At 44.4% G+C, this 27956-nt stretch overlaps 2 protein-coding genes across 29 annotated transcripts in view; both read right to left on the minus strand.

The window, feature by feature from the left end:
• Positions 1-27956, minus strand: part of LOC144082735 (protocadherin gamma-A11-like) — a 146049-nt gene that overhangs the window by 54798 nt on the left and 63295 nt on the right. For 2 of the 28 annotated variants that reach the window (XM_077610098.1, XM_077610080.1), the window contains exon 1: positions 14370-16927. The exons of 21 other annotated variants lie outside the window; for them this stretch is intronic. In XM_077610098.1, coding sequence (XP_077466224.1) covers positions 14370-16808 — 2439 coding nt within the window. In that variant the 5' untranslated portion in view covers positions 16809-16927. Of the gene's footprint in view, positions 1-289; positions 2836-3744; positions 6343-10830; positions 13356-14369; positions 16928-27956 lie in introns of those variants that run through there. 5 more of the 28 variants (XM_077610084.1, XM_077610107.1, XM_077610079.1 and 2 more) reach the window with 5 other exon arrangements.
• LOC144082601 (uncharacterized) lies at positions 19859-27595 on the minus strand. The gene is made up of 3 exons (XM_077609857.1): positions 25089-27595; positions 21254-23728; positions 19859-20207 (listed from the first exon to the last, which is right to left on the minus strand). Exons 1-3 carry the CDS (start codon positions 27492-27494, stop codon positions 20004-20006), a joined length of 5085 nt encoding a protein of 1694 aa, XP_077465983.1. The 5' UTR covers positions 27495-27595; the 3' UTR covers positions 19859-20003.

Raw genomic sequence — 27956 nt, forward strand, 5'->3', positions numbered from 1 at the left:
TGAGGAGTTTGCTATCGATAGTGAGTATTAACAAGACTTTTATATCCGAAAAGATTTGTTGCACAGAAAGTGGACCTCAATCATATCAGGTGAACTTTCCATTGGAAAGGAAGTCAATGGCACAGTAGCAAATTCGATTCACATACTAAATGGCTATTGAATAGGAGACAAAGATGAAAATAGGGAAAGCTGTCCTTGGTGCTGAAACCTCAGTGAACAATTTAGAACAAGTAATGACAAAAGGTTATCATAACTGGACCACTGATAACATAAAACGTGTTAAACTGACCTCTAAAGGGGAGTCGATTTCATCCAGGATGTTTTTCTCTCTGTATACTTTCTGCACAGTCCCTGTAAAGCTGGGGTCCATCACCAGCACATTGTGACTAGCAGTTCTGTCCAAATTACAGTCACTTTTCCTAGAGTCCATTGTCCTGCACACCTCGTAATTGTACACATGAGGGAGGGTCCCCGTGCCCAAAGTATCCGAGTACCTGGGTGGGTAATACGGAATGACAGGCAGGTTGGAGTGGCAAAGGATGCGAGACTGCCTCCAGCGGTACACTTTGACGGAGATGATGAGGATCAAGCAGGTGATGAAGAGGAAGGAGACCACGGCCAAAGCCAAGACCAAGTAAAAGGTCAGCTTGTCGTTGTACTCCTTGTCGTACGTATTAAAGTCTGTAAACTCGGAGAGCACTTCGGGGAAACTGTCGGCCACCGCCACGTTGACGACGACCGTGGCGGAGCGGGAGGGCTGCCCGTTGTCCTCCACCACCACCGTCAGCCTCTGCTTGACAGCGTCCTTATCGGTCACTTGGCGCACGGTTCGGATTTCTCCGTTGTGAATGCCCACCTCAAAGAGCGCCCTGTCCGAGGCTCTGTGCACTTTGTAGGAGAGCCAGGCGTTCTGGCCAGAGTCCACGTCCACGGCCACCACTTTGGTCACCAGGTAGCCCGCGTCCGCTGAACGGGGGACCATCTCGGCCAGCACCGAGGCGCCAGTCTGGACCGGGTAGAGCACCTGAGGCCCGTTGTCGTTGGCGTCCCGGACGAGGACGGTCACGCTCATGTTGCTGCTAAGTGGAGGAGAACCTCCATCCTGAGCCCGGACTACCAAGTCCAGCTGTTTCATTTGTTCGTAGTCAAATGATCGAATTGCACTGAGAACACCAGTTTCCGAATTTAAAGAAACAAAGGTCGAAATGGGACTGCCACTAATTTGCGTGTCTTCTAAAAGATAGGATATTCTGGCGTTTTGATTGGAATCCGCATCCCGGGCAGTGACAGCAAATATGGAAACACCGGGAGAATTATTCTCTGCCACATAAGCCGTATAAATATTTTTGTCAAATGCGGGTGCATTGTCATTCACGTCGGAAATTTTAAGATGTAACATTTTTGCGCTAGAAAGAGGAGGCACTCCGAGATCAGTAGCTGTAATTGTGATGTTGTATTCGGAGATTGATTCTCTATCAAAGAATTGATCTGAAATTAAATTATAATAGTTTGTTAAAGACATCTCTAACTTAAAAGGAAGTTTTCTTCCAATGGAACACTTAATTTCTCCATTTCTGTCAGAATCTTCATCTTTTATGTTTAGTATTGCAATTGTTGTGCCAAGAGGCGAGTCCTCTGATAGAGGACTTGAAAAGGACATTACACTAATGACTGGTGAGTTGTCATTAACGTCAATAACATCAAATATAACTTTACTGGTTCCAGTCAACCCACCCTGATCTTTTGCTTCCACCCTCACTTCATACTTTTTGTTTTCTTCATAATCTACTTTACCAGAGACATAAATTGTGCCCGTGGTTTGGTCAATATTGAATATATCCTCTGCATTTCCTTTAGTGTTAGACAAAGTGTAAGTGATCAGTCCATATAAACCACTGTCAGCATCCGTTGCATTTACTGTAATGACTTTGGTTCCTTTTACTGTATTTTCCATGATATTTGCCTTATACACTGACTGATTAAAAATGGGTCCATTGTCGTTTGCATCTAAAACATTTATATTTATATTTACAGTACCGGATCTCTGTGGCGTACCTCCATCCACCGCAATTAATTTTAAAGACAAATGCGGACGCGTTTCTCGGTCCAAAGGCTTTTGCAGCACCATTTCTACATATTTGCTGCCATCTGGGTTAGCATGCTGATTCAGTATAAAATTATCATTTGGTGAAAGTATATAATTTTGCAAGGCGTTTTGCGCCACATCTTGATCTTGTGCACTTCGCAGAGGAAAGCGCCCTCCTACTACAGCAGATTCACTGATTTCAAATATAAGCGCTTCCTCCTTGTTAGGAAATGTGGGCGCGTGATCGTTCACATCTAAAACCTCCACAATTATTCTATGCAGTTCTAATGGGTTTTCTAAAATGATCTCAAAGCTGAAACTGCACGGCGTGACATCTCTACAAAGCTGCTCTCGGTCTATTCTGTCATGGACGAGCAGAAGCCCTTTGTCTGCCCTCAGCTCCGCGTACTGCGCGTTTCCTCCCGTCACGATGCGGGCTCGTCCAGATATGAGTCTTTTCACGTCCAAACCGAGATCGTGAGCCACGTTTCCAATCAGCGATCCCTTCTTCATCTCCTCGGGAATTGAATAAGTCATCTGAGCGCCTACCGTGGTGACCAAAGCAAGCAGAAATATCAGCGTTCCAATTTGCCGTCGCCATCCATAACACATCCTCCGTGACGACACGCACGCAAAAGGGCGAGGTCTGCATTTATCCATGGCAAAGAAAAATAACAAGATTTCCCGTATGTCCTGACAATAAGCGGCGATCTAGTGAAAAATCCCACTTTTGTCAAAAAAGACGCAGCACAACGCCGTTGTTTGTCGTGCACCGACAGCCAACAAAAGAGCAGAAAATCTCCCCCAGTGCTGTACTAGTATGAGGAGCACTGCATGACGACAGCACGCGGAAAATCATACCCAAGCCAACAGCGTCTCTTAGAGTCCAAAAAGTGCAAGAGCGAGCGAGCAAGGCCATTTAGACAGGACAGACGAACGTGTGATAACCTCATGCTATAGTACGCTCTTTCTGTTGCATCAAAATATGAAGACACATTCAAATATCCATTAGTCAACATCAGGTTTTCTTCAATAAAATAAAATGATGATCATCACTTTTGCTATTGACAGCATGGAAAAATGGGTGATGGTAACTATTTGAAAGGTACGGATTGAAAAAATATGATCATAATGGAACCTATTAGTATAATTTCTATACTTTTTATTAATCAACACTTCAAAAGTATCAGGCATCCTATCTGTAAACCGAATTAGAAATTCAATCCATATCCATAACAAGGAATGACTGACTCTGCGATTTGATATTTTGGGACTTTGAAAAGCCTTTCAAAACCATGGACAGCGACATGGCAGCTGCAAATATGTCAAATGACAGATGAGCTCAACAATCATTTCGGTGAACGTGCTGCACATTAACAATGTATATTAATACATGTATTGGAATAATGTTATTTGCTATCTATTAGACTGGCTCTATGTTTGCTCTAGGGCAAACCAAAAACTACTATTCTGTTCCTGTGACACTTGTTTAGAAAATAAGTTCATTCAAAAGGACACTGACAATATGCTTCCTTAAATTAAACTATGCTATGAGTAAGACGTTAGATGGCTTCACTAAATAGCTCATTTTTTTAACAATAAAAAGAGAGAACTGTACTGTAACATGTATCCAAATGTGGGGAAAGAATTTGACTTACCAAGGTCGAGAATTGTGAAAAGTTTCCTGTCAACGGTTTGTCCCCAAGTGGTGTTTCAGCATCAGCTCCGTCCACACTCACTAAACTTGGACACATGTTCTTCATGTCACTTTTCCTGGAGTCCATTGTCCTGCACACCTCGTAATTGTACACGTGTGGGAGAGTCCCCGTGCCCAAAGTATCCGAGTACCTCGGCGGGTAATATGGGATGACGGGCAGGTTGGAGTGGTAAAGGATGCGAGACTGCCTCCAACGGTACACTTTGACGGAGATGATGAGTATCAAGCAGGTGATAAAGAGGAAGGAGACCACGGCCAAAGCCAAGACCAAGTAAAAAGTCAGCTTGTCATTGTACTCCTTGTCATGGGCATTAAAGTCTGTAAACTCGGAGAGCACTTCAGGGAAGCTGTCGGCCACCGCCACGTTGACGACAACCGTGGCGGAGCGGGAGGGCTGTCCATTGTCCTCCACCACAACTATCAGTCTCTGCTTGACCGCGTCTTTATCGGTCACTTGGCGGACGGTTCGAATTTCTCCATTGTGGAGGCCCACCTCAAAGAGCGCCCTGTCCGAGGCTCTGTGCACTTTGTAGGAGAGCCAGGCATTCTGGCCAGAGTCCACGTCAACTGCCACCACTTTGGTCACCAGGTAGCCCGCGTCCGCCGAACGGGGGACCATCTCGGCCAGGACCGAGCCGCCCGTCTGGACCGGGTAGAGGACCTGAGGCCCGTTGTCGTTGGCGTCCCGGACGAGTACGGTCACGCTCACGTTGCTGCTAAGTGGAGGGGAGCCTCCATCCTGAGCGCGGACCACCAAGTCCAGCTGTTTCATTTGTTCGTAGTCAAAGGATCGAATTGCACTGAGAACACCAGTTTCCGAATTTAAAGAAACAAACGTTGAAACCGGACTGCCACTAATCTGCGTGTCTTCTAAAAGATAGGAGATTCGGGCGTTTTGATTGGAATCCGCATCCTGGGCGGCGACAGCAAATATGGAAACACCGGGAGAATTATTCTCTGCCACATAAGCCGTATAAATATTTTTGTCAAATGCGGGTGCATTATCATTCACGTCGGAAATTTTTAGGTGTAACTTTTTTGCGCTAGAAAGAGCAGGCGTTCCGAGATCGGTGGCCGCAATTGTGATATTATATTCTGAGATCGATTCTCTATCAAAGAATTGATCTGAAATTAAATTATAATAGTTTGTCAAAGATGTCTCTAACTTAAAAGGAAGTTTTCTATCAATGGAACACTTAATTTGTCCATTTCTGTCAGAATCGACATCTTTAATGTTCAAAACAGCAACTGTTGTACCGGGGAGCGAGTCCTCAGACAGAGGACTGGAAAAGGACATTATATTAATTACTGGAAAATTGTCATTGACGTCAATAACATCAATTATGACTTTACTGGTTCCAGTTAGTCCACCTTGATCTTTTGCTTCCACCCTCACTTCATACTTTTTGTTTTTTTCATAGTCTACTTGACCAGAGACAAAAATTGTGCCCGTGATTGGGTCAATATTAAATACGTCTGTTGCACTACCTTTCATTTTAGACAAAGCATAAGAGATGAGTCCATTAGAACCACTGTCAGCATCCGTTGCATTGACTGTAACAATACTAGTTCCTTTCACTGCATTTTCAATGATATTTGCCTTGTAAACTGACTGATTAAAAATGGGTTCATTGTCGTTTGCATCTAAAACATTTATATTTATATTGACAGTACCGGATCTCTGTGGCGTTCCACCATCCACTGCAATTAATTTTAAAGACAAATGAGGACGCGTCTCTCGGTCCAAGGGCTTTTGGAGCACTATTTCAACATATTTGTTGCCATCTGGGTTTGCATGCTGATTCAATATAAAGTTGTCATTTGCAGATAGAATATAATTTTGCAATGCATTTTGCCCCGCATCTTGATCCTCCGCACTTTCCAGAGGAAAGCGCGCTCCCATTGCAGCGGCTTCATTTATTTCAAATACGAGCGCTTTATCCTTATTGGGAAATGTAGGCGCATGATCATTGATATCCAAAACCTCTATTATTACTCTGTGCAATTCGATCGGGTTCTCTAAAATGATTTCAAAGCTGAAACTGCACGGCGTGACATCTCCACAGAGCTGCTCTCGATCTATTCTGTCATGGACGAGCAGAAGCCCTTTGTCTGCCTTCAGCTCCGCGTACTGGACGCTATCCTCCGTCAAAATGCGGGCCCGCCCTGAAATGAGTCTTTTCACGTCCAAGCCGAGATCTTGAGCCACATTTCCAATCAGCGAGCCTTTTTTCATCTCCTCTGGGATAGAATAACGAATCTGGGCGCTTACCGTGGTGACCAAAGCAAGCAGAAACACGATCGTGCCGATTTGACGTCGCCATCCGTGAAACAAGCTCCGCGACGACACGGACGAGAGAGACATGGGTGCGCCTTTATCCATCGCGAAAAAATAAATACAAAAGGAGCTTGATTATTTGTCTTGATGGATATACTCCGTTCAGCGTTCAATACTTCCACGTCTGATCATAAAGAAACGTGAAAGGCGCACGGCTGCTCCCGCACTCGCCCTCACCACCACCGTCAACAAAAGAGCAGAAAATCTCCCCCAAATGTCGTGTCAGGAAAGAGCACTGCATAACGACGACACACGGAAAATCATGTCCAAGCCAACAGCGTCTCTTAGAGTCCAAAATGTGCAAGAGCACATTTGACAACACTGACAAAATAAAACTACAAGCGAATTGCATTTCAGAGTATTTGTAGAGTGACAGAATGAGCCACAGTTTCTCTACAGAAAACATTTTAAATTATTACTTGGTGCGAATAAATGGGAAAAAACTTGATTCCTATGTATTCACGAACACTATATCCACAATATATGCACAGACTTTTTTTAAATATCCTCAATAGATCATCAGTCTTCGATAAAACACTGTTTGATATGCTCCTAACCATGGACAGCGACATTTCAAAAATTCCAATGCCACAAAAACGGTCACTCATTAAATTTTTGTAATATTTGAAAAAGACGAAAATTAATATTAAGTGCATTTTAGATCTTTGTAATAGTAATTGCAATTTTATGTTTGACTTTCATTTTACTTTTGGCTTGCATGTCATATTACATGTCAAAAAGAGGAAAGTAAATTATGCACATCAGCCCTTCAGACTATTATTTTCAAAGCCAAGTATTGGAAAGTTGAGGCCACAGTTGCTCAACAGTTTCAGCTTTAGGAAGCCGGGAAAACAAGATAAACAACTGCCTGAAAAGGAAAAAAAGAAAGAAAAGAGAGAGTGAGAAAATTGACAAAACGCTGGACTCACCAAGGTCGAGAATTGTGAAAAGTTTCCTGTCAACGGCTTTTCCCCAAGTGGTGTTTCAGCATCACCTCCATCCACGCTCACTAAACTTGGACACATATTCTTCATGTCACTTTTCCTGGAGTCCATGGTCCTGCACACCTCGTAATTATAAACGTGTGGCAGCGTCCCTGTCCCCAAAGTATCCGAGTACCTCGGCGGGTAATACGGGATGACGGGCAGGTTGGAGTGGTACAGAATGCGAGACTGCCTCCAACGGTACACTTTGACGGAGATAATGAGGATCAAGCAGGTAATGAAGAGGAAGGAGACCACCGCCAAAGCCAAGACCAAGTAAAAAGTCAGCTTGTCGTTGTACTCCTTGTCATGCGCATTAAAGTCTGTGAACTCAGAGAGGACTTCGGGGAAGCTGTCGGCCACCGCCACGTTGACGACGACCGTGGCGGAGCGGGAGGGCTGCCCGTTGTCCTCCACCACCACTGTCAGCCTCTGCTTGACAGCGTCCTTATCGGTCACTTGGCGCACGGTTCGGATTTCTCCGTTGTGAATGCCCACCTCAAAGAGCGCCCTGTCCGATGCCCTGTGCACTTTGTAGGAGAGCCAGGCGTTCTGGCCAGAGTCCACGTCCACGGCCACCACTTTGGTCACCAGGTAACCCGTGTCCGCCGAACGGGGGACCATCTCGGCCAGCACCGAGGCGCCCGTCTGGACCGGATAGAGGACCTGAGGTCCGTTGTCGTTGGCGTCCCGGATGTGGACGGTTACGCTCACGTTGGTGCTGAGAGGAGGCGAGCCTCCGTCCTGAGCTCGGACGATAAATGTCACTTCTTTGATTTGCTCATAATCGAATGATCGCAGTGCACTAATAAGTCCACTTTCTGCGTTGACGGAGACAAATTCAGTCATTGGACTTCCTCCGATTTCACCCTGCTCCAACATGTAGGAGACTCGAGCGTTCTGATTTTCATCCGCGTCATTGGCACTCAGCCTTAACAGAGAGTCACCAGGAGAGTTATTTTCTGTGATATGGGCACGATAGGAGCTGAGCGGAAAGATGGGCGCGTTGTCGTTCACGTCCGCAACTTTAAAATGAAAAGTCTTCTGGGAGGAGAGAGAAGGGGAGCCAGCGTCGGATGCAACAACCGTAATGTTGTATTCTGGCACGCGTTCACGATCCAGGTCAGCATCGGTCATCAATGCAAAATAATTTCTCATGTTAGCTTTAATTTTAAAGGGAACGCGGCCCTCCAAAGTGCACCTCACGTGACCATTTTCACCAGAGTCCAAGTCTTTCACGTTGATGATACCGACGGTGGTGCCGGCGGGCGAGTCTTCGGACACCGGACTCGTGAAGGACATCACATTAATGACCGGCACATTATCGTTCACGTCCATCACTTCGATTTCCACTTTGGCGGAATCCGTCAATGCGCCTTGATCTTTAGCTTCAACCATGAATTCTATTGTTTTATATTTTTCATAATCAATTTGTTTTTCAACAGATATACATCCTGTTACTTCATCGATATGAAACAAATGTGTTATTCCTGCCTTTGATTTTGAAAACGAGTAGGTCACGTGTGCGTTTGATCCACTATCCATGTCAGTAGCATTAACAGTCAAAACAGGGGTGCCTTTGGGTGCATTTTCAGTCACTTTAGCTTTGTATGACATTTGATTAAAGACGGGAGCATTATCATTGTTATCTTGAACGGCAATATCAATATTTACGGTACCTGATTTTTGTGGATTCCCCCCATCAACAGCTACTAATTTTAATGAGAGCTGCGCATGCTGTTCTCTGTCTAATGCTTTCTGGAGTACCATTTCTGCATGTTTACTTCCTCCAGAACTGACGTGCTGTTTCAATATAAAGTGATCACTCAGAGTCAAAACGTAACTCTGTACACCGTTCGTACCCACGTCAGCATCATATGCAGCATCCACCACAAAACGGGAACCAAGAGGAGAAGATTCGCTTATTTCGAATTCTACATGTCTATTTTCAAATGTGGGGGCGTTGTCATTGACGTCCAAAACCTCGATGGTGACGGGGTGCAATTCCATGGGGTTCTCTAACAAAATCTCGAAGGTGAAGCTGCAGGGCGTCACGTCTCCACACAGCTGCTCTCGATCTATCCTCTCGTGGACCACCAGCAGCCCTTTGTCCGCCCTCAGCTCCGTGTACTGGACGTTCTCCCCCGTCACGATGCGAGCGCGCCCGGAACGGAGCCGTTTCAGATCCAAACCGAGATCTTGTGCCACGTTGCCCACGAGCGAGCCCTTTTTCATCTCCTCGGGGATTGAGTAGCGGATTTGCGCGTCCGTTGCGCTTGGAAAAAAACACCAAAAGACAAAGAGGCAGGCCGTGCGGCGCCATTTCCCTCCTCGGCTCGGGTGCATTTCTTTACAGTCCACAAATGTAGACATTCGAATGAAGAAAGGGAATTGAAGAAAGACTACACGGGAAAAATGAAGCGAATCCAGGTCCGAAGATCAGCGTTGTTTTAGCAGGCAAACGTTAGGCGTTGCTCACACGGAGCTCTCTCATGCCAAATGACAGTGACGGAAAGGGGAGCTGTGCTGCATCACACAGCACGAGCACCTATTTCCATTTATCAGCTAACAGCGCCGCTTAGAGGCGAAGTTTGGAAGAATTTCCAGCTGACTAATCTGTTCAGAAAGTCTGTCAATATTGGACGGCTCATGAAACAACCTCAATAAATATGATTCAAAATGGCTGGCTCAAATCAATCCGTTTTTTATTATTATTTACAGATGTGTCTTGGCCAAAATGTCAACCCACAAAAGTGCAAAAGTGAACTAGAAAACGTGAAAGAATGGAAATTACGATCAATGATAAATATCCATTTCAATTCTATGGAGAGAGAATGTGCTGGGCATTAAATTGTCTTTCAGCACCATGGACAGAGCTACGAATAAAAAAAGGGGAACATGTTGGTCAACTTGTGACATGCAGAACATTTTCACTCAAAGTTTCGAAAGTAAATCAACTACATTCCTACTTATATTTACGTGAAAGAAGAATAAATAATGACAACGATAGCATGTGTTTGCATGATATACCGAAAATTTACAATATATGCAAATCTAATGCTGGTCATAAATATTTGAATACTTTGCAACTGAATATTTTGGAGGAATTTTAAAATTATTAAAGGTAACAAAGAGGCACTTGACTAAAAACCTGTAAATACCAATTTCCATTAAAAAGAATGCAAGTGAGAAGATGGTTTTTGTTGTTTGGGCCTGACAGGAGTGATAGAAAAGCCTGACAAGTATGCAAAAGTGTTAAAATATATGTACGTCACCAAAACCAAGAAAATCCACAATACTCAATTCAGGTGCTGCTAGAATTATCCTCAAAAAGATACAACATCAAATATGTAACCAACAGCCATTATGGAGGCTTATCCAAAACCTAATGTATTAGGATACACACTACCACAACTTCCGATTAAACAATAAGGAGTATGACAAAAAGAACTCATTTGCCCAAGGTAACAAGTAATCAGCAAAAGAACCAATAATCATTCATCTTGTGAGAAAATAAAGTTATATGCATTTTAACATGGTACATAAAAATATATACTTCAACCATTTCCACTGCGCTAAGCCTACATAAATTTATGGTTCAAAGTTCACTGTATGGGGAACACTTAGACAAACTTATTGTGCTGCTTCTGAAATCTGTGATGGTCATAGTAACACAACAAATATATTTCAAAATATTCTCACTCACCAATGTTGACATGTGTGAGCGATTTCCTGACATCTGCTTGTTCTCATACGATGCATCAGCTTCAGGTTCATCCACATTAACTAAACTTGGACACATGTTCTTCATATCACTTTTCCTGGAGTCCATGGTCCTGCACACCTCATAATTGTACACGTGCGGTAGGGTCCCTGTCCCCAAAGTATCCGAGTAGCGTGGCGGGTAATACGGGATGACGGGCAGGTTGGAGTGGTACAAGACGCGAGACTGCCTCCAGCGGTACACTTTGACGGAGATGATGAGGATCAAGCAGACGATAAAGAGGAAGGAGACCACGGCCAAAGCCAAGACCAAGTAAAAAGTCAGCTTGTCGTTGTACTCCTTGTCGTACGTATTAAAGTCTGTAAACTCGGAGAGCACTTCGGGGAAGCTATCGGCCACCGCCACATTGACGACGACCGTGGCGGAGCGGGAGGGCTGCCCATTGTCCTCTACCACGACCGTTAGCCTCTGCTTGACCGCATCTTTATCGGTCACTTGGCGAACGGTTCGTATTTCTCCGTTGTGGAGGCCCACCTCAAAGAGGGCCCTGTCCGAGGCTCTGTGCACTTTGTAGGAGAGCCAGGCGTTCTGGCCAGAGTCCACGTCCACCGCCACCACTTTGGTCACCAGGTAGCCCGCGTCTGCCGAACGAGGGACCATTTCGGCCAGCACCGAGCCACCCGTCTGGACCGGGTAGAGCACCTGAGGCCCGTTGTCGTTAGTGTCCCGGATGTGGATGGTGACGGTGGCCACGGAAGTCAGTGGAGGGGACCCGGAGTCACGGGCCGTCACGTTGAAGTCAAAGGACTTGATTTGCTCATAATCAAAGGATTTGATTGCATGGATGACGCCGCTATCGGAATTGACCGATACAAAAGAGGACACGGGGACCCCGTTAATTTCTTTCTCCTCCAGGAAGTAAGCCACTCGAGCGTTCTGACCCCAGTCCGCATCACTCGCGCTGACCGTGAAGACGGAAAAACCAGGAGTGTTGTTCTCGGGGACAGTCTTACTGTATTCTGACGTATGAAATTTAGGGGCGTTGTCATTCACATCAGCTATTTTGACGTTGATGATTTGATTGCTCGATAAAGGCGGAGAGCCTTGGTCTTGGACGGTTATGGTTACATTGTATTCAGGGACGGTTTCTCTGTCTAAGAAGTTTTCAGTGACCATCGTGTAGTAGCTGCTCAGTGAAGACTCAATTTTAAAAGGGACGTCGTCAGGGCTAATGGAACATTTGACAACGCCGTTGCCCTCAGAGTCCTCATCATTTACATTAAAAACCGCAACTGTTGTACCTGGAGGAGATTCCTCAGGTATGGTTTGAGAAAATGACATGAACTTAATTGTGGGGACATTGTCATTTTTGTCAATTATGTTGACAATAACTTTACAAGTATCTGTATATCCTCCATGATCACTTGCCTCAACATTTAATTCATAGCTCTTCGATTTTTCAAAATCTAATATACCAGTCACTTTAATTTCTCCGGTTTTAACATTTATCTCAAAAAGCTGCATTTCCTCTTTGGTAATGTGAGGAGTGGAATATGTCACGTCACCATTGAGTCCCGCATCAGCATCGTGTGCAGTGACGGTGGTGATTAACGTTCCTGCAGGAGAATTTTCTGGCACATCTATCTTATAAACAGGTTGAGTGCACACCGGCGCGTTATCGTTTGCATCAAGCACAGTGATTTGAATTCTCACCGTCCCAGATCTACGTGGCTCGCCACCATCCAAAGCAATCAACAAGAGTGTGTGATCCTCCTCCTTTTCTCGGTCTAAAGGCTTCTGCAAAACCATTTCGATAGACTTCCTTCCATTTGGATTGTTTTGTATTTCCAATTGAAAATGATCAGTTGGTTTGAGTGCGTATTTCTGAATATCATTTATAGCAACATCTTCATCCGCTGCATGGGCAAGAGAGAATCGAGTTCCCACGGCAGCATTTTCAGCAATTTTCTTAATAATTTCAGTCTGAGGGAAGGAGGGACTGTTGTCATTAATGTCTACAACCTCCACGGTCACATGGAAAATAAGGATTGGGTTTTCTAAAATGATGTCAAAATTGAAGCTGCAGGGCGTCGTCTTTCCACAGAGCTCCTCTCGGTCGATGCGTTCCTTAATCACCAGTGTGCCTTTGTCTCGTTTTAAATCAACGTACTGTCGATCTTCTTTGGCAATAATGCGAGCTTTACCTGCCACGAGTCTGGCCACATCCAAGCCCAAATCCTTGGCGATATTTCCTACAAAGGAGCCCTCCGCCTGCTCCTCCGGTACGGAATAGCGAGCTTGTCCTCTCGCGCACCGCAGCTCGCACAGACAAAGAATGACAAATAGCGTCCGCCATCGGCCTCTGAAAGCACGCATCCTCGTCAAATCCATCGTGAAATGCTGTGATATTCCCTTAAAATAAAATCACGATATCCTCAACGCATAGAGGCAAATAAAACTTTAGAATCCAGCCAAAATTGCCCTTTCAAAAAGCGAGCAGATCGCCCGTCGTGTTACTCGGCAGCGAAGCTGCAAAATGAGTCCAGGAGGAGGACTGCTGCTGGGACTCGCTCAATCCCAATTCAACGACGTATCAAGAGCGGCGCCAAGAGCATTTTCACGGCAGTGCAACTGCAAGCATTCGTCCCTGCCTTATCATTAAAGCAGGGCCATTTTACTCAGGTGTACTATTTTCAAGGTTAAAATGACATGTATAAATACTCACAATAATTATGAATGTATATGCAATTGGATTGCATATATACCATATGCAAAATGTTACAGTAATAATAAAGTTGAATCATAGATTTGAAAAAATGTAAAGACTTTCAGACTATTAAAAGACCCCCCTCCAAATTAATATCAAAATAAGAAAAAAAACTGGCAATCATTGAAGACCTTGACATGATCCAATTAATTATAATGTCAAATTCTGTCAAGAATTAGAATCCAAGAAGGAGTGGAAGAGATTGTTAGTGATTGTGTAGTCATTACTATTGCAATGTAGCCACATACATGGTTTTATAGGGGGACGTGTTATTTAGCTACAACCATTTCAGCACTACGGACAGCAACACTGACCACCCCTGCCTTCAAGGAACAAGAAACTCATTGGGAAAGTACATTCAAATTTCCTCTTTGTCGGTGATGGCTCCTCTCTACATTCAATGGAAAACATGCAGTACTCAAGAAAAAATTAAAGAGGAAGTAAAAATGTAGATGAACAACTTTCTACAATTACATTTGAGACGTAACCAGTAATCATATACTGCAAAACAGTTAGTCAAATAACCCCATTTTTTCAAATGGCAGCCCGAAATCTCGATTAGTTCAGTCTACATACTAACATTGACCAAAACCTTTTCTCCAAGGGTGACACAAGTGTTGAAGTTTGTGTTCTTCACAAAACAATCCATAAGTCTAAAGCACGGGCAAATCAACATAGAAGCCTAAATGATTTAGTGACTACACCTTTTGGCAATGCAATGCATTTATGGTAAACGTCAACAAATTTAACTCACCAATGTTGATCTCTGGGAAAAGTTTCCTAACATCTGTTTGTCCCCGTGTGGCGTTTCAGGATCAGCTCCGTCCACACTCACTAAACATGGACTCATAGGTTTCATGTCACTTTTCCTGGAGTCCATTGTCCTGCACACCTCGTAATTGTACACGTGCGGGAGAGTCCCCGTTCCCAAAGTATCCGAGTACCTTGGCGGGTAATACGGAATAACAGGGAGGTTGGAGTGGTAAAGGATGCGCGACTGTCTCCAGCGGTACACTTTGACGGAAATGATGAGGATCAAGCAGGTGATGAAGAGGAAGGAGACCACGGCCAAAGCCAAGACCAAGTAAAAAGTCAGCTTGTCGTTGTACTCCTTGTCGTGCGCGTTAAAGTCTGTAAACTCAGAGAGCACTTCGGGGAAAGAGTCGGCCACCGCCACGTTGACGACGACCGTGGCGGAGCGGGAGGGCTGTCCGTTGTCCTCCACCACCACCGTCAGTCTCTGCTTGACCGCATCTTTATCAGTCACTTGGCGGATGGTTCGGATTTCTCCGTTGTGGAGGCCCACCTCAAAGAGCGCCCTGTCCGAGGCTCTGTGCACTTTGTAGGAGAGCCAGGCATTCTGGCCAGAGTCCACGTCCACGGCCACCACTTTGGTCACCAGGTAGCCTGCGTCTGCTGAGCGCGGCACCATTTCAGCCAGCACCGAAACGCCCGTCTGCACCGGGTAGAGCACCTGAGGCCCGTTGTCGTTGGCGTCCCGGACAAGGACGGTCACGCTCACATTGCTGCTAAGTGGAGGAGAACCTCCGTCCTGAGCGCGGACCACCAAGTCCAGCTGTTTCATTTGTTCGTAGTCGAAGGATCGAATTGCACTGAGAACACCAGTTTCCGAATTTAAAGAAACAAACGTGGAAACTGGATTGCCACTAATTTGCGTGTCTTCTAAAAGATAGGAGATTCTGGCGTTTTGATTGGAATCTGCATCCTGGGCGGCGACAGCAAATATGGAGACGCCGGGAGAATTATTCTCTGCCACATAAGCCGTATACATATTTTTGTCAAAGGTTGGTGCATTATCATTTACGTCAGATATTCTAAGATGTAACTTTGTTGTGCTAGAAAGAGGAGGCATTCCAAAATCAGTGGCTGTAATTGTGATGTTGTATTCTGAAATTGATTCTCTATCAAAGAATTGATCTGATATTAAATTATAATACTTTGTTAAAGATGTCTCCAACTTAAAAGGAAGTTTTCTGTCAATGGAACACTTTACTTGTCCATTGCTGTCAGAATCGATATCTTTAATGTTCAGAACTGCAACTGTTGTACCAATAGGCAAGTCTTCCGATAGAGGACTTGTAAATGACATTACATTAATTACGGGAGCATTGTCATTGACGTCAATAACATCAATTATGACTTTACTGGTTCCAGTCAGCCCACCTTGATCCTTTGCTTCCACCCTCACTTCATACTTTTTGTCCTTTTCATAATCTATTTGCCCAGACAAATAAATTGTGCCTCTGTTTGGGTCAATGTTGAATATATCCTCTGCATTTCCTTTGGTATTAGACAAACTGTAAGTGAGGAGTCCGTTTGAACCACTGTCAGCATCTGTCGCATTTACAGTAACTATAATTGTCCCTTTGATTGCATTTTCAAAAACAGAGGCCTTGTATTCGGATTGATTAAACATTGGCCGGTTATCATTTGCATCTAAAACATTTATATTTATATTGACAGTACCGGATCTCTGTGGCGTTCCTCCATCCACCGCAATCAATTTTAAAGACAAATGCGGACGCGTCTCTCGGTCCAAAGGCTTTTGGAGCACCATTTCTACATATTTGCTGCCATCTGGGTTTGCATGCTGATTCAATATAAAATTGTCATTTGCTGACAAAATATAATTTTGCAATGCGTTTTGCCCCACATCTTGATCTTCTGCGCTCCGCAGTGGAAATTGCACTCCGATCGAAGTCCCTTCACTGATCTCAAATATGAGCGCTTTATCCTTATTCGGAAATGTAGGCGTGTGATCATTGATATCCAAAACCTCTATCATCACTCTGTGCAATTCGATCGGGTTCTCTAAAATGATCTCAAAGCTGAAACTGCACGGGGTGACATCTCTACAAAGTTTCTCTCGGTCTATTCTGTCATGGACGAGCAGAAGCCCTTTGTCTGCCCTCAGCTCCGCGTACTGCTCGTTATCTTCTGTCAAAATGCGGGCCCGCCCTGAAATGAGTCTTTTCACGTCCAAGCCGAGATCTTGAGCCACATTTCCAATAAGTGAGCCTTTTTTCATCTCCTCTGGGATAGAATAACGAATTTGAGCGCTTACCCTGGTGACCAAAGCAAGCAGAAAGACGAGCGTGCCGATTTGCCGTCGCCATCCATGAAACAAGCTCCATTTTGCACAAGAGAGAGAGAAGTGGCCGTGATGATCCATTCCAGCGAAAAAAATGATGTTCTACGAACTGTAAATTGTACTATTTGCGGAAATAAACTCCAGATTCACGAAAATAAATGCGAACGACACCGAGGTTGTTACCCTCGCACTCGCCGCCGACAAAAGCAGCAGCGAGTGCAGCGTCTCGTCAGTAAGAGCAGAATTGCATGACGACAGCACGCAGAAAATCATACCCAAGCCAACAGCGTCTCTTAGAGTCCAAAATGTGCAAGAGCGAGTGCTGCACAGCATGAACAATACACACAAGAGCTGAAAATACATTTCCTCTTGCTAAATGAGTACATATTAGCATCACAAAATCTGCAAGAATAAGGAGCTAATACAAAATCATTTCAAAATGATCACCTGAAACGTCTGCAAGAATATTCCACAATAATAATGACAATAATAAGAATTATCACAGCAAAGTATGATTGGAAAAAACAAGTCCCTGTTGTGGTCTTGCTCCACGTTTCATTCTTACTCGGTTGTAGCACCATGGACAGTGAAGTTGACCCTACTTGATGGGAACAATCAGTATTTCCATTTATATTTGCTCTAAATGTGTTTTTTTGAATGGGCGACATTGGCATTTTTAAAATTGTTAAGCATTTTCTCCATTTGCTTGTGTTACTTGCTTTGAAACATTTCTTGCAGTTTTAATGGGCCATAAATTATGTTCATTTTCGTTTGGAATTGGGTTTTAATTTTTATTTCAAATGTGAAATTGAAATAGCAGTGCAAATGAGTGGAGTCTTAATTGTGTTAAATACCTAGCCAAAGAAGTAGCAAATGTCTCTTTTTGTGTTGGAAAAATTGGACCAACATTGAATGAGTATGTGAAAGTATGGTGCTACTCTAAAGCCATTTGGGAATCCCAGGCTGGAAACAAACTACACAAGGTGACACGAAACACGTTCCAAATTATTCTACCAGTTTGACTGCGAAGAAAACCTACTGATGAGTGCAACATATTTGAAAATTTCACTCACCAAAGTTGACATCTGGGAACAAAGTCCTGATATCTGCTTATTTACAGTTGGCATATCAGCATCAGGTCCATCCACACTCACTAAACTTGGACTCATGGCCATACTCTTCATGTCACTTTTCCTGGAGTCCATGGTCCTGCACACCTCGTAATTGTACACGTGTGGCAACGTCCCCGTCCCCAAAGTATCCGAGTAGCGTGGCGGGTAATACGGGATGACGGGCAGGTTGGAGTGGCAAAGGATGCGAGACTGCCTCCAGCGGTATACTTTTACAGAGATGATGAGGATCAAGCAGACGATAAAGAGGAAGGAGACCACGGCCAAAGCCAAGACTAAATAAAAAGTCAGCTTGTCGTTGTACTCCTTGTCGTACGTATTAAAGTCTGTAAACTCTGAGAGCACTTCGGGGAAGCTGTCTGCCACCGCCACGTTGACGACGACCGTGGCGGAGCGGGAGGGCTGCCCGTTGTCTTCCACCACCACCGTCAGTCTCTGCTTGACGGCATCTTTATCGGTCACTTGGCGGATGGTTCGGATTTCTCCGTTGTGGAGGCCCACCTCAAAGAGCGCCCTGTCCAATGCTCTGTGTACTTTGTAGGAGAGCCAGGCATTCTGGCCAGAGTCCACGTCCACGGCCACCACTTTGGTCACCAGGTAGCCTGCGTCTGCTGAGCGCGGCACCATTTCGGCCAGCACCGAAACGCCCGTCTGCACCGGGTAGAGCACCTGAGGCCCGTTGTCGTTGGCATCTCGGACAAGGACGGTCACGCTCACGTTGCTGCTAAGTGGAGGGCAGCCTCCATCCTGAGCACGGACTACCAAGTCCAGCTGTTTCATTTGTTCATAGTCAAAGGATCGAATTGCACTGAGAACACCAGTTTCCGAATTTAAAGAAACAAAGGTCGAAACTGAACTGCCACTAATTTGCGTGTCTTCTAAAAGATAGGAGATTCGGGCATTTTGATTGGAATCTGCATCCCGGGCGGCGACAGCAAATATGGAAACACCGGGAGAATTATTCTCTGCTACATAAGCCGTATAAATATTTTTGTCAAATGCGGGTGCATTGTCATTCACGTCTGAAATCTTAAGGTGTAACTTTGTGGAGCTTGAAAGAGGAGGGGTTCCAAGATCAGTGGCTGTAATTGTGATGTTATATTCTGAGATTGATTCTCTATCAAAATATTGATCTGAAATTAAATTGTAATAGTTTGTCAAAGAAGTCTCTAACTTAAAAGGAAGTTTTCTATCAATGGAACACTTAATTTGTCCATTTCTGTCAGAATCGACATCTTTAATGTTCAAAACGGCAACGGTTGTACCCGGGGGCGAGTCCTCAGACAAAGGACTCGAAAATGACATTATATTAATTGCTGGAGTATTGTCATTTATATCAACAACATCAATCATGATTTTACTGGTTCCAGTCAAGCCACCCTGATCTTTTGCCTGGACCCTCACTTCATGTTTTTTGTTTTTTTCATAATCTATTTGCTTGGATACGTACAGTGTGCCCGTGTTTTCATCAATATTGAAAATATTTTCTACATTACCTTTCATTTTAGACAAACTGTAAGTGATGCGCCCATTTGAACCACTGTCAGCATCTGTAGCGTTTACTCTAATCACACTTGTACCTTTAACGGTGTTCTCCATAACAGAGGCTTTGTATTCGGTTTGATTGAACACTGGCCGGTTATCATTTAAATCTAAAACATTTATGTTGATATTTACAGTACCAGATTTCTGTGGCGTTCCCCCATCCACTGCAATTAATTTTAAAGACAAATGAGGACGCGTCTCTCGATCTAACGGCTTTTGGAGCACCATTTCTACATATTTGCTGCCATCTGGGTTTGCATGCTGATTCAATATAAAGTTGTCATTTGGTGACAAAATATAATTTTGCAATGCGTTTTGCCCCACATCTTCGTCTTCTGCGCTCTGCAGTGGAAATTGCACTCCAGTTGCAGTCCCTTCACTGATTTCAAATACAAGCGCTTTATCCTTATTGGGAAATGTGGGCGCGTGATCGTTCACATCTAAAACCTCCAAAATTATTCTGTGTAATTCGATCGGGTTCTCTAAAATGATCTCAAAGCCGAAACTGCACGGCGTGACATCTCCACAGAGCTGCTCTCGATCTATTCTGTCATGGACGAGCAGAAGCCCTTTGTCTGCCTTCAGCTCCGCGTACTGGACGTTATCCTCTGTCAAAATGCGGGCCCGCCCTGCAATGAGTCTTTTCACGTCCAAGCCGAGATCTTGAGCCACATTTCCAATCAGCGAGCCTTTTTTCATTTCCTCTGGGATAGAATAACGAATTTGAGCGCTTACCCTGGTGACCAAAGCAAGCAGAAAGACGAGCGTGCCGATTTGCCGTCGCCATCCATGAAACAAACTCCATCTTGAGCAAGAGAGAGGGAAATGGCCGTGATGATCCATTCCAGCGAAAAAAATGATGTTCTACGAACTGTAAATTGTAATATTTGCGGAAATAAACTCCAGGTTCACGAAAATAAATACGAACGACACCGAGGTTGTCACCCTCGCACTCGCCGCCGACAAAAGCAGCAGCGACGGCAGCGTCTCGTCAGTAAGAGCAGAATTGCATGACGACAGCACACAGGAAATCATACCCAAGCCAACAGCGTCTCTTAGAGTCCAAAATGTGCAAGAGCGAGCGCCGCACAGCATAAAAAATACACACAAGAGCTGAAAATACATTTCCTCTTGCAAAAGAGTACATATTAGCAGCACATAATCTGCAAGAATACGCAGCCAATACAAAATCATTTCAAAACGATCACCTGAAACGTATGCAAGAATATTCGACAATAATAATGACAATAATAAGAATTATCACAGCAAACTATGATTGGAAAAAAACGAGTCCCTGTTGTGGTCTTGCTCCACGTTGCATTCTTACTCGGTTGTAGCACCATGGACAGTGAAGTTGACCCTACATGATGGGAACGATCAGTATTTCCATTTCTATTTGCTCTAAATATGTTTTTTGAATGGGCGACAATGGCATTTTTTTTCAATGTTAAGCATTTTCTCCATGTGCTTGTGTTACTTGCTTTGAAACATTTCTTGTACTTTTAACGATGCCATAAATTATGTTCATTTTCGTTTGGAATTGGATTTTTAATTTTTATTCCTATGTGAAATTGAAATAGCAGTACAAATGAGTGGAGTCTTAATTATGTTAGATACGTAGCCAAAGAAGAAGCACAGGTCTCTTTTTTGTTTTTTTAAATGCTTGACCTTTGGAAAAATTGGACCAACATTCAGCATGTGAAAGCAAGATGCTACTCTAAAGCCATTTGGGAATCCCAGGCTGGAAACAAACTACACAAGGTGACACAAAACACGTTCCAAATTATTCTACCAGTTTGACTGCAAAGAAATCCTACTGATGAGTGCAAGATATTTGAAAATTTCACTCACCAAAGTTGACATCTGGGAACAAAGTCCTGATAAATGCTTATTTCCAGTTGGCATATCTCCATCAGGTCCATCCACACTCACTAAACTTGGACTCATGGCCATACTCTTCATGTCACTTTTCCTGGAGTCCATGGTCCTGCACACCTCATAATTGTACACATGTGGGAGAGTCCCCGTGCCCAAAGTATCCGAGTACCTCGGTGGGTAATACGGGATGACGGGCAGGTTGGAGTGGTATTGGATGCGAGACTGTCTCCAGCGGTACACTTTAACGGAAATGATGAGGATCAAGCAGGTGATGAAGAGGAAGGAGACCACAGCCAAAGCCAAGACCAAGTAGAAAGTCAACTTGTCATTGTAATCCTTGTCGTACGTATTGAAGTCTGTAAACTCGGAGAGCACTTCGGGGAAGCTGTCGGCCACCGCCACGTTGACGACGACCGTGGCGGAGCGGGAGGGCTGCCCGTTGTCCTCTACTACGACTGTCAGTCTCTGCTTGACCGCATCTTTATCGGTCACTTGACGGATGGTTCGGATTTCTCCGTTGTGGAGGCCCACCTCAAACAGCGCCCTATCCGAGGCTCTGTGCACTTTGTAGGAGAGCCAGGCGTTCTGGCCAGAGTCCACGTCCACGGCCACCACTTTGGTCACCAGGTAGCCCGCGTCCGCCGAACGGGGGACCATTTCGGCCAGCACCGAGCCGCCCGTCTGGACCGGGTAGAGCACCTGAGGCCCGTTGTCGTTGGCATCTCGGACGAGGACGGTCACGCTCACGTTGCTGCTAAGTGGAGGGGAACCTCCGTCCTGAGCGCGGACTACCAAGTCCAGCTGTTTCATTTGTTCGTAGTCAAAGGATCGAATTGCACTGAGAACACCAGTTTCCGAATTTAAAGAAACAAAGGTTGAAACTGGACTGCCACTAATTTGCGTGTCTTCTAAAAGATAGGAGATTCTAGCATTTTGATTGGAATCCACATCCCGGGCAGTGACAGCAAATATGGAAACACCGGGAGAATTATTCTCTGCCACATAAGCCGTATACATATTTTTGTCAAAGGATGGAGCATTGTCATTCACGTCAGAAATTCTAAGATGTAACTGTGTGGAGCTCGAAAGAGGAGGTGTTCCAAGATCAGTAGCTGTAATTGTTATGTTATATTCTGAGATTGATTCTCTATCCAAGTTTCGATCTGAAATTAAATTATAATAATTTGTGAGAGATGGCTCAACTTTAAAGGGAATTTTGCCATCAATGGAACATTTAATTTGTCCATTTCCCTCAGAATCGGCATCTTTAATGTTCAGAATTGCAATTGTTGTTCCAGGAGGCGAGTCCTCAGACAGTGGACTAGAAAATGATTTAATATTAATGACTGGTGCATTGTCATTGACGTCAATAACCTCAAATATAACCTTACTGGTGCCAGTCAATCCACCCTGATCTTTTGCTTCCACCCTCACTTCATATTTTTTGTTTTTTTCATAGTCTAATTGACCAGAGACATAAATTGTGCCCATGGTTGGGTCAATATTGAATATGTCTGCTGCACTTCCTTTCATTTTAGACAAAGTGTAAGTGATGAGTCCATTTGAACCACTGTCAGCATCCGTTGCATTTACTGTAATGACACTGGTCCCTTTCACTGTATTTTCCATGATATTTGCCTTATACACTGACTGATTAAAAACGGGTTCATTGTCGTTTGCATCTAAAACATTTATATTTATATTGACAGTACCGGATCTTTGTGGCGTACCTCCATCCACCGCAATTAATTTTAAAGACAAATGCGGACGCGTTTCTCGGTCCAAAGGCTTTTGGAGCACCATTTCTACATATTTGCTGCCATCTGGGTTTGCATGCTGATTCAGTATAAAGTTGTCATTTGCTGATATAATATAATTTTGCAATGAGTTTTGTCCCACATCTTGATCCTCCGCACTTTCCAGAGGAAAGCGTCCACCTACTAGAGCAGATTCACTAATATCAAATATGAGAGCTCTTTCTTTATTTGGAAAGAGGGGAGGGTGATCGTTCACATCTAAAACCTCCACAATTATTCTATGCAATTCTAAGGGGTTTTCTAAAATGATCTCGAAGCTGAAACTGCACGGCGTCACATCTCCACAGAGCTGCTCTCGATCTATTCTGTCATGGACGAGCAGAAGCCCTTTGTCTGCCCTCAGCTCCGTGTACTGCGTGTTATCTTCTGTCAAAATGCGGGCCCGCCCTGAAATGAGTCTTTTCACGTCCAAGCCGAGATCTTGAGCCACGTTTCCAATCAGCGAGCCCCTTTTCATCTCCTCTGGGATAGAATAACGAATCTGGGCGCTTACCGTGGTGACCAAAGCAAGCAGAAATAGGAGCGTGCCGATTTGCCGTCGCCATCCATTAAACAAGCTCCGTGACGACACGTATGAGAGGGGGAAAGGTCCGGGTTTATCCATGGCGACCAAAAAAAAGAGAGCACTGGGCTAGTCCTCAATATGATCCGTTTTCTAAAGAAAAATCGCTGCTCCGGTTAACATGCAATTCAAAGTGTCGCACAGGCGGTTGTTCTCTTGCACCGACTGCCAACAAAAGGCAGAAAATCTTCCCCCGTGCCCCGTCAATACGGAGAAATGCATGACGACAGCACGCGCACATGAAAATCATATCCAAGCCAACAGCGTCTCTTAGAGTCCAAAATGTGTAAAGACGCTCACTGCATCAAACAAGTCAAATGCCCCCAAAGGGACTGCCCAAAATATTCTTTCTTTAATGCATGCGGACTCATGAACTTGGAATTTAGTAAACTATAGGACAGAAATGTGTCGAGCAATAAAACAACAACAACAACAACCTAAAATTAAAATTGAGTAAAAAAGGAGGAGTCGCTGATCTATTTCAAAGGGAGTTAACACACATCACTATTGATTTGTCACTCTAAATTTTCCATTTTTCGGTATGACAGATGCAAACGTGTATACAGCACTTCATTGATATGGCACTTAGAAAAAGGTTCATCAAAAAGAACATAGGTCACTCATTCAGAGTGTATCATCAACATTTTGAATAGAATATTGTTGTTGTAAAACAAAAAAAACGAATGAATCAAATATGTAGAGCCAGTGTTTTGCGCAAAATTAATTCTGTAAAGACATGAAGGAGAAGTGCAACTAAGCAGAGTGACTTACCGTGAATCAAGTCATCTGAAACAAACACAAAAATGTACTCACTCATACCATGGACAGCGACATCTTAGAAACGTAAATGTGTGGACATTGTGAATCCTTGTTTTTGCTTTTCCAGAAACCAAAAACCGTGTTGCGGACCAGTTTTAAAATCACGTCACTTTGGCACCAAAAATGCTTCCGGATCCACAGGCATTATGGGAAATATTAGATCACAGTCTCGTGATCTTTTACTACCTTGCGACTAGGCCACACGGGTATGCCCTATGATTGGACGGTTGTTTGCACGTGAGCAAGTGCGTTCTCCAGGGATCCCGGGATATTTGCGAGAATTGCAAGGTGAAAAGCAACCACAGCAAACTAAAAGGGCTCAATTATATTTCGGTCCAGATTAAAGAAGGAGCATGCCCTTAGTTTAGTCTGTTCATAATGTAAAAAAAATCAGAAGGAAAATGTCAGTCATAGATGAGTCAAAAAGAAATGTTCAAAATGTTATTAAGCCCATCTGCTCTTTGGACTTTTACTTTGGAAGTGAACCACTGAAAAGTTCTGTGGATTACATAAAACGTTTTGCTTTTCGAGAACCCCCGGTGACACACAAGTGCAGAAAATTACGATCAGTAAAGGAGGTTGATTAAAAAAATCATATCTTATGACTCACCAATGTTGACATATGTGAGCGATTTCCTGACATCTGCTTGTTCTCATACAATGCATCAGCTTCAGGTTCATCCACATTAACTAAACTTGGACTTATGTTCTTCATATCACTTTTCCTGGAGTCCATGGTCCTGCACACCTCGTAATTGTACACGTGCGGGAGCGTCCCCGTCCCCAAAGTATCCGAGTACCTCGGCGGGTAATATGGAATGACGGGGAGGTTGGAGTGGTACAGGATGCGAGACTGCCTCCAGCGGTACACTTTGACGGAGATGATGAGGATCAAGCAGACGATAAAGAGGAAGGAGACCACGGCCAAAGCCAAGACCAAGTAAAAAGTCAGCTTGTCGTTGTACTCCTTGTCGTACGTATTAAAGTCTGTAAACTCGGAGAGCACTTCGGGGAAGCTGTCGGCCACCGCCACGTTCACGACGACTGTGGCGGAGCGGGAGGGCTGCCCGTTGTCCTCCACCACAACCGTCAGTCTCTGCTTGACGGCATCTTTATCGGTCACTTGGCGGATGGTTCGGATTTCTCCGTTGTGGAGGCCCACCTCAAAGAGCGCCCTGTCCGAGGCCCTGTGCACTTTGTAGGAGAGCCAGGCGTTCTGGCCAGAGTCCACGTCCACGGCCACCACTTTGGTCACCAGGTAGCCCGCGTCCGCCGAACGCGGCACCATTTCGGCCAGCACCGAGCCCCCCGTCTGCACCGGGTAGAGGACCTGAGGCCCGTTGTCGTTGGTGTCTTGGATATGGACGGTGACGGTGGCCACAGAAGTCAGTGGAGGGGAACCGGAGTCACGGGCCGTGACATTGAAGTCAAAGGACTTGATTTGCTCAAAATCAAAGGATTTGATCGCATGGATGACACCACTTTCGGAATTGACCGATACAAATGAGGACACGGGGACCCCGTTAATTTCTTTCTCCTCCAGGAAGTAAGCCACTCGAGCGTTTTGACCCGAGTCCGCATCCCTCGCGCTGACCATGAAGATGGAAAAACCAGGAGAGTTGTTCTCGGGGACAGTTTTACTGTATTCTGACGCCTGAAATTTGGGGTGGTTGTCATTCACATCAGCTATTTTGACGTTGATCATTTTCTTACTAGATAAGGGTGGGGAGCCTTGATCTTGAGCGGTTATTGTCACATTGTAATCAGGGACACTTTCTCTGTCTAAAAAGTTTTCAGTGACAATACTGTAGTAACTGCTTATTGAAGACTCAATTTTAAAAGGGACATCGTCAGGGCTAATGGAACATTTGACAACGCCGTTGCCCTCAGAGTCCTCATCATTCACGTTAAAAACCGCAACGGTTGTACCTGGAGGAGAATCCTCAGGGATGGACTGAGAAAATGACATCATTTCTATTAATGGTATATTGTCATTCTCATCAATGATGTTGATAAAGACTTTACAAGTATCTGTATACCCTCCATGATCTCGAGCTTGGACATTTAACTGATGACTCCTTGCTTTTTCAAAATCAAATTTACCAATAACTTTGATCTCTCCCGTTTTATCATTGACATCAAACAGCTGTTCAGAATCTTTGGAAGAACGAGTAGAATATGTGACGTCACCATTCAGGCCTGCATCAGCATCTGTTGCACGAACAGTCGTGATCAATGTTCCTCGAGGTGAATTTTCCATCACATCCACCTTATAAACAGATTGACTGCAAACTGGCGCATTATCGTTTGCATCCAGCACAGTGATTTGAATTCTCACCGTCCCGGATCTCCGTGGCTCGCCGCCATCCGAAGCGATCAAGATGAGCGTGTGCGTCTCCTCTTTTTCTCGATCCAAAGGCTCCTTCAAAACCATTTCTGTGAATTTTGCTCCATCAGGTTGATTTTGTATCTCCAGTTTAAAATGATCCGATGGGTTAAGAGTTAATTTCTGAATGTAATTAATTCCCACATCAGAGTCGTCAGCATTCTCGAGTGAGAAACGCGCCCCTGAAGCTACGCTTTCAGCAATTTTCAAATGAATTTCGGGCTGTGGAAAGGAAGGACTGTTGTCATTGATGTCCACAACTTCCACGGTTACGTGGTAAATTTGGATTGGATTTTCTAAAATGATGTCAAAAGAGAAGCTGCAGGGCGTCGTCTTCCCACAGAGCTCCTCTCGGTCGATGCGCTCCTTAATCACCAGCGTGCCTTTGTCTCGCTTTAAATCAACATACTGTCGTCCTCCTTTGGCAATAATACGAGCTTTACCTGCCACGAGTCTGGCCACATCCAAGCCCAAATCCTTGGCGATATTTCCAACAAAGGAGCCCTCCGCCTGCTCCTCCGGCACGGAATAGCGAGCCTGTCCGATGGCCGAGCGCAGCTCGCACAGACAAAGAATGACAAACAGCGTGCCCCATCGTCCTCTAAAAGCATGCATCCTTGTCGAATCCATCTTGAATTAAAAACAAATCACGATCATTCCTTTAAAACATACGCAGGTGATCCTCAATCAATCGAATGAATACAAGAGAAAAGATCTCTCATCGAATGACGCCTTCTTTCTTAGTAGCGAAGCTTTAAAATGAGTACGAGGGGAGGTTTGCTGCACGCACTAGATTCATTTCGATTCTATGACGCTACAATAGCGTCCCTTAGAGCATTTTCACAGTAGTGCACGTTATTGTCAACGTTCATCCTCTTTCTGGACAGCCAGAGTAATATATTTGTTATTGTGAAGCATGTAATTTGTGTTCAAAAGAGAAAATGGTTCAAACAATGGTGCCGTGAAAATGTTGTATTATTCTATAGAAATGTGTCCAATACTTATGATGAGGTTGGACCAAACAACAAGTCTTGATAAAATTCAACAAAAATAAAAAATGTAACTAAGAAAAAATATTAGAATACTGAATGA

This window comes from Stigmatopora argus, chromosome 9 (assembly GCF_051989625.1).
Source record: "Stigmatopora argus isolate UIUO_Sarg chromosome 9, RoL_Sarg_1.0, whole genome shotgun sequence".
In the NCBI taxonomy this organism is placed as follows: domain Eukaryota; kingdom Metazoa; phylum Chordata; class Actinopteri; order Syngnathiformes; family Syngnathidae; genus Stigmatopora; species Stigmatopora argus.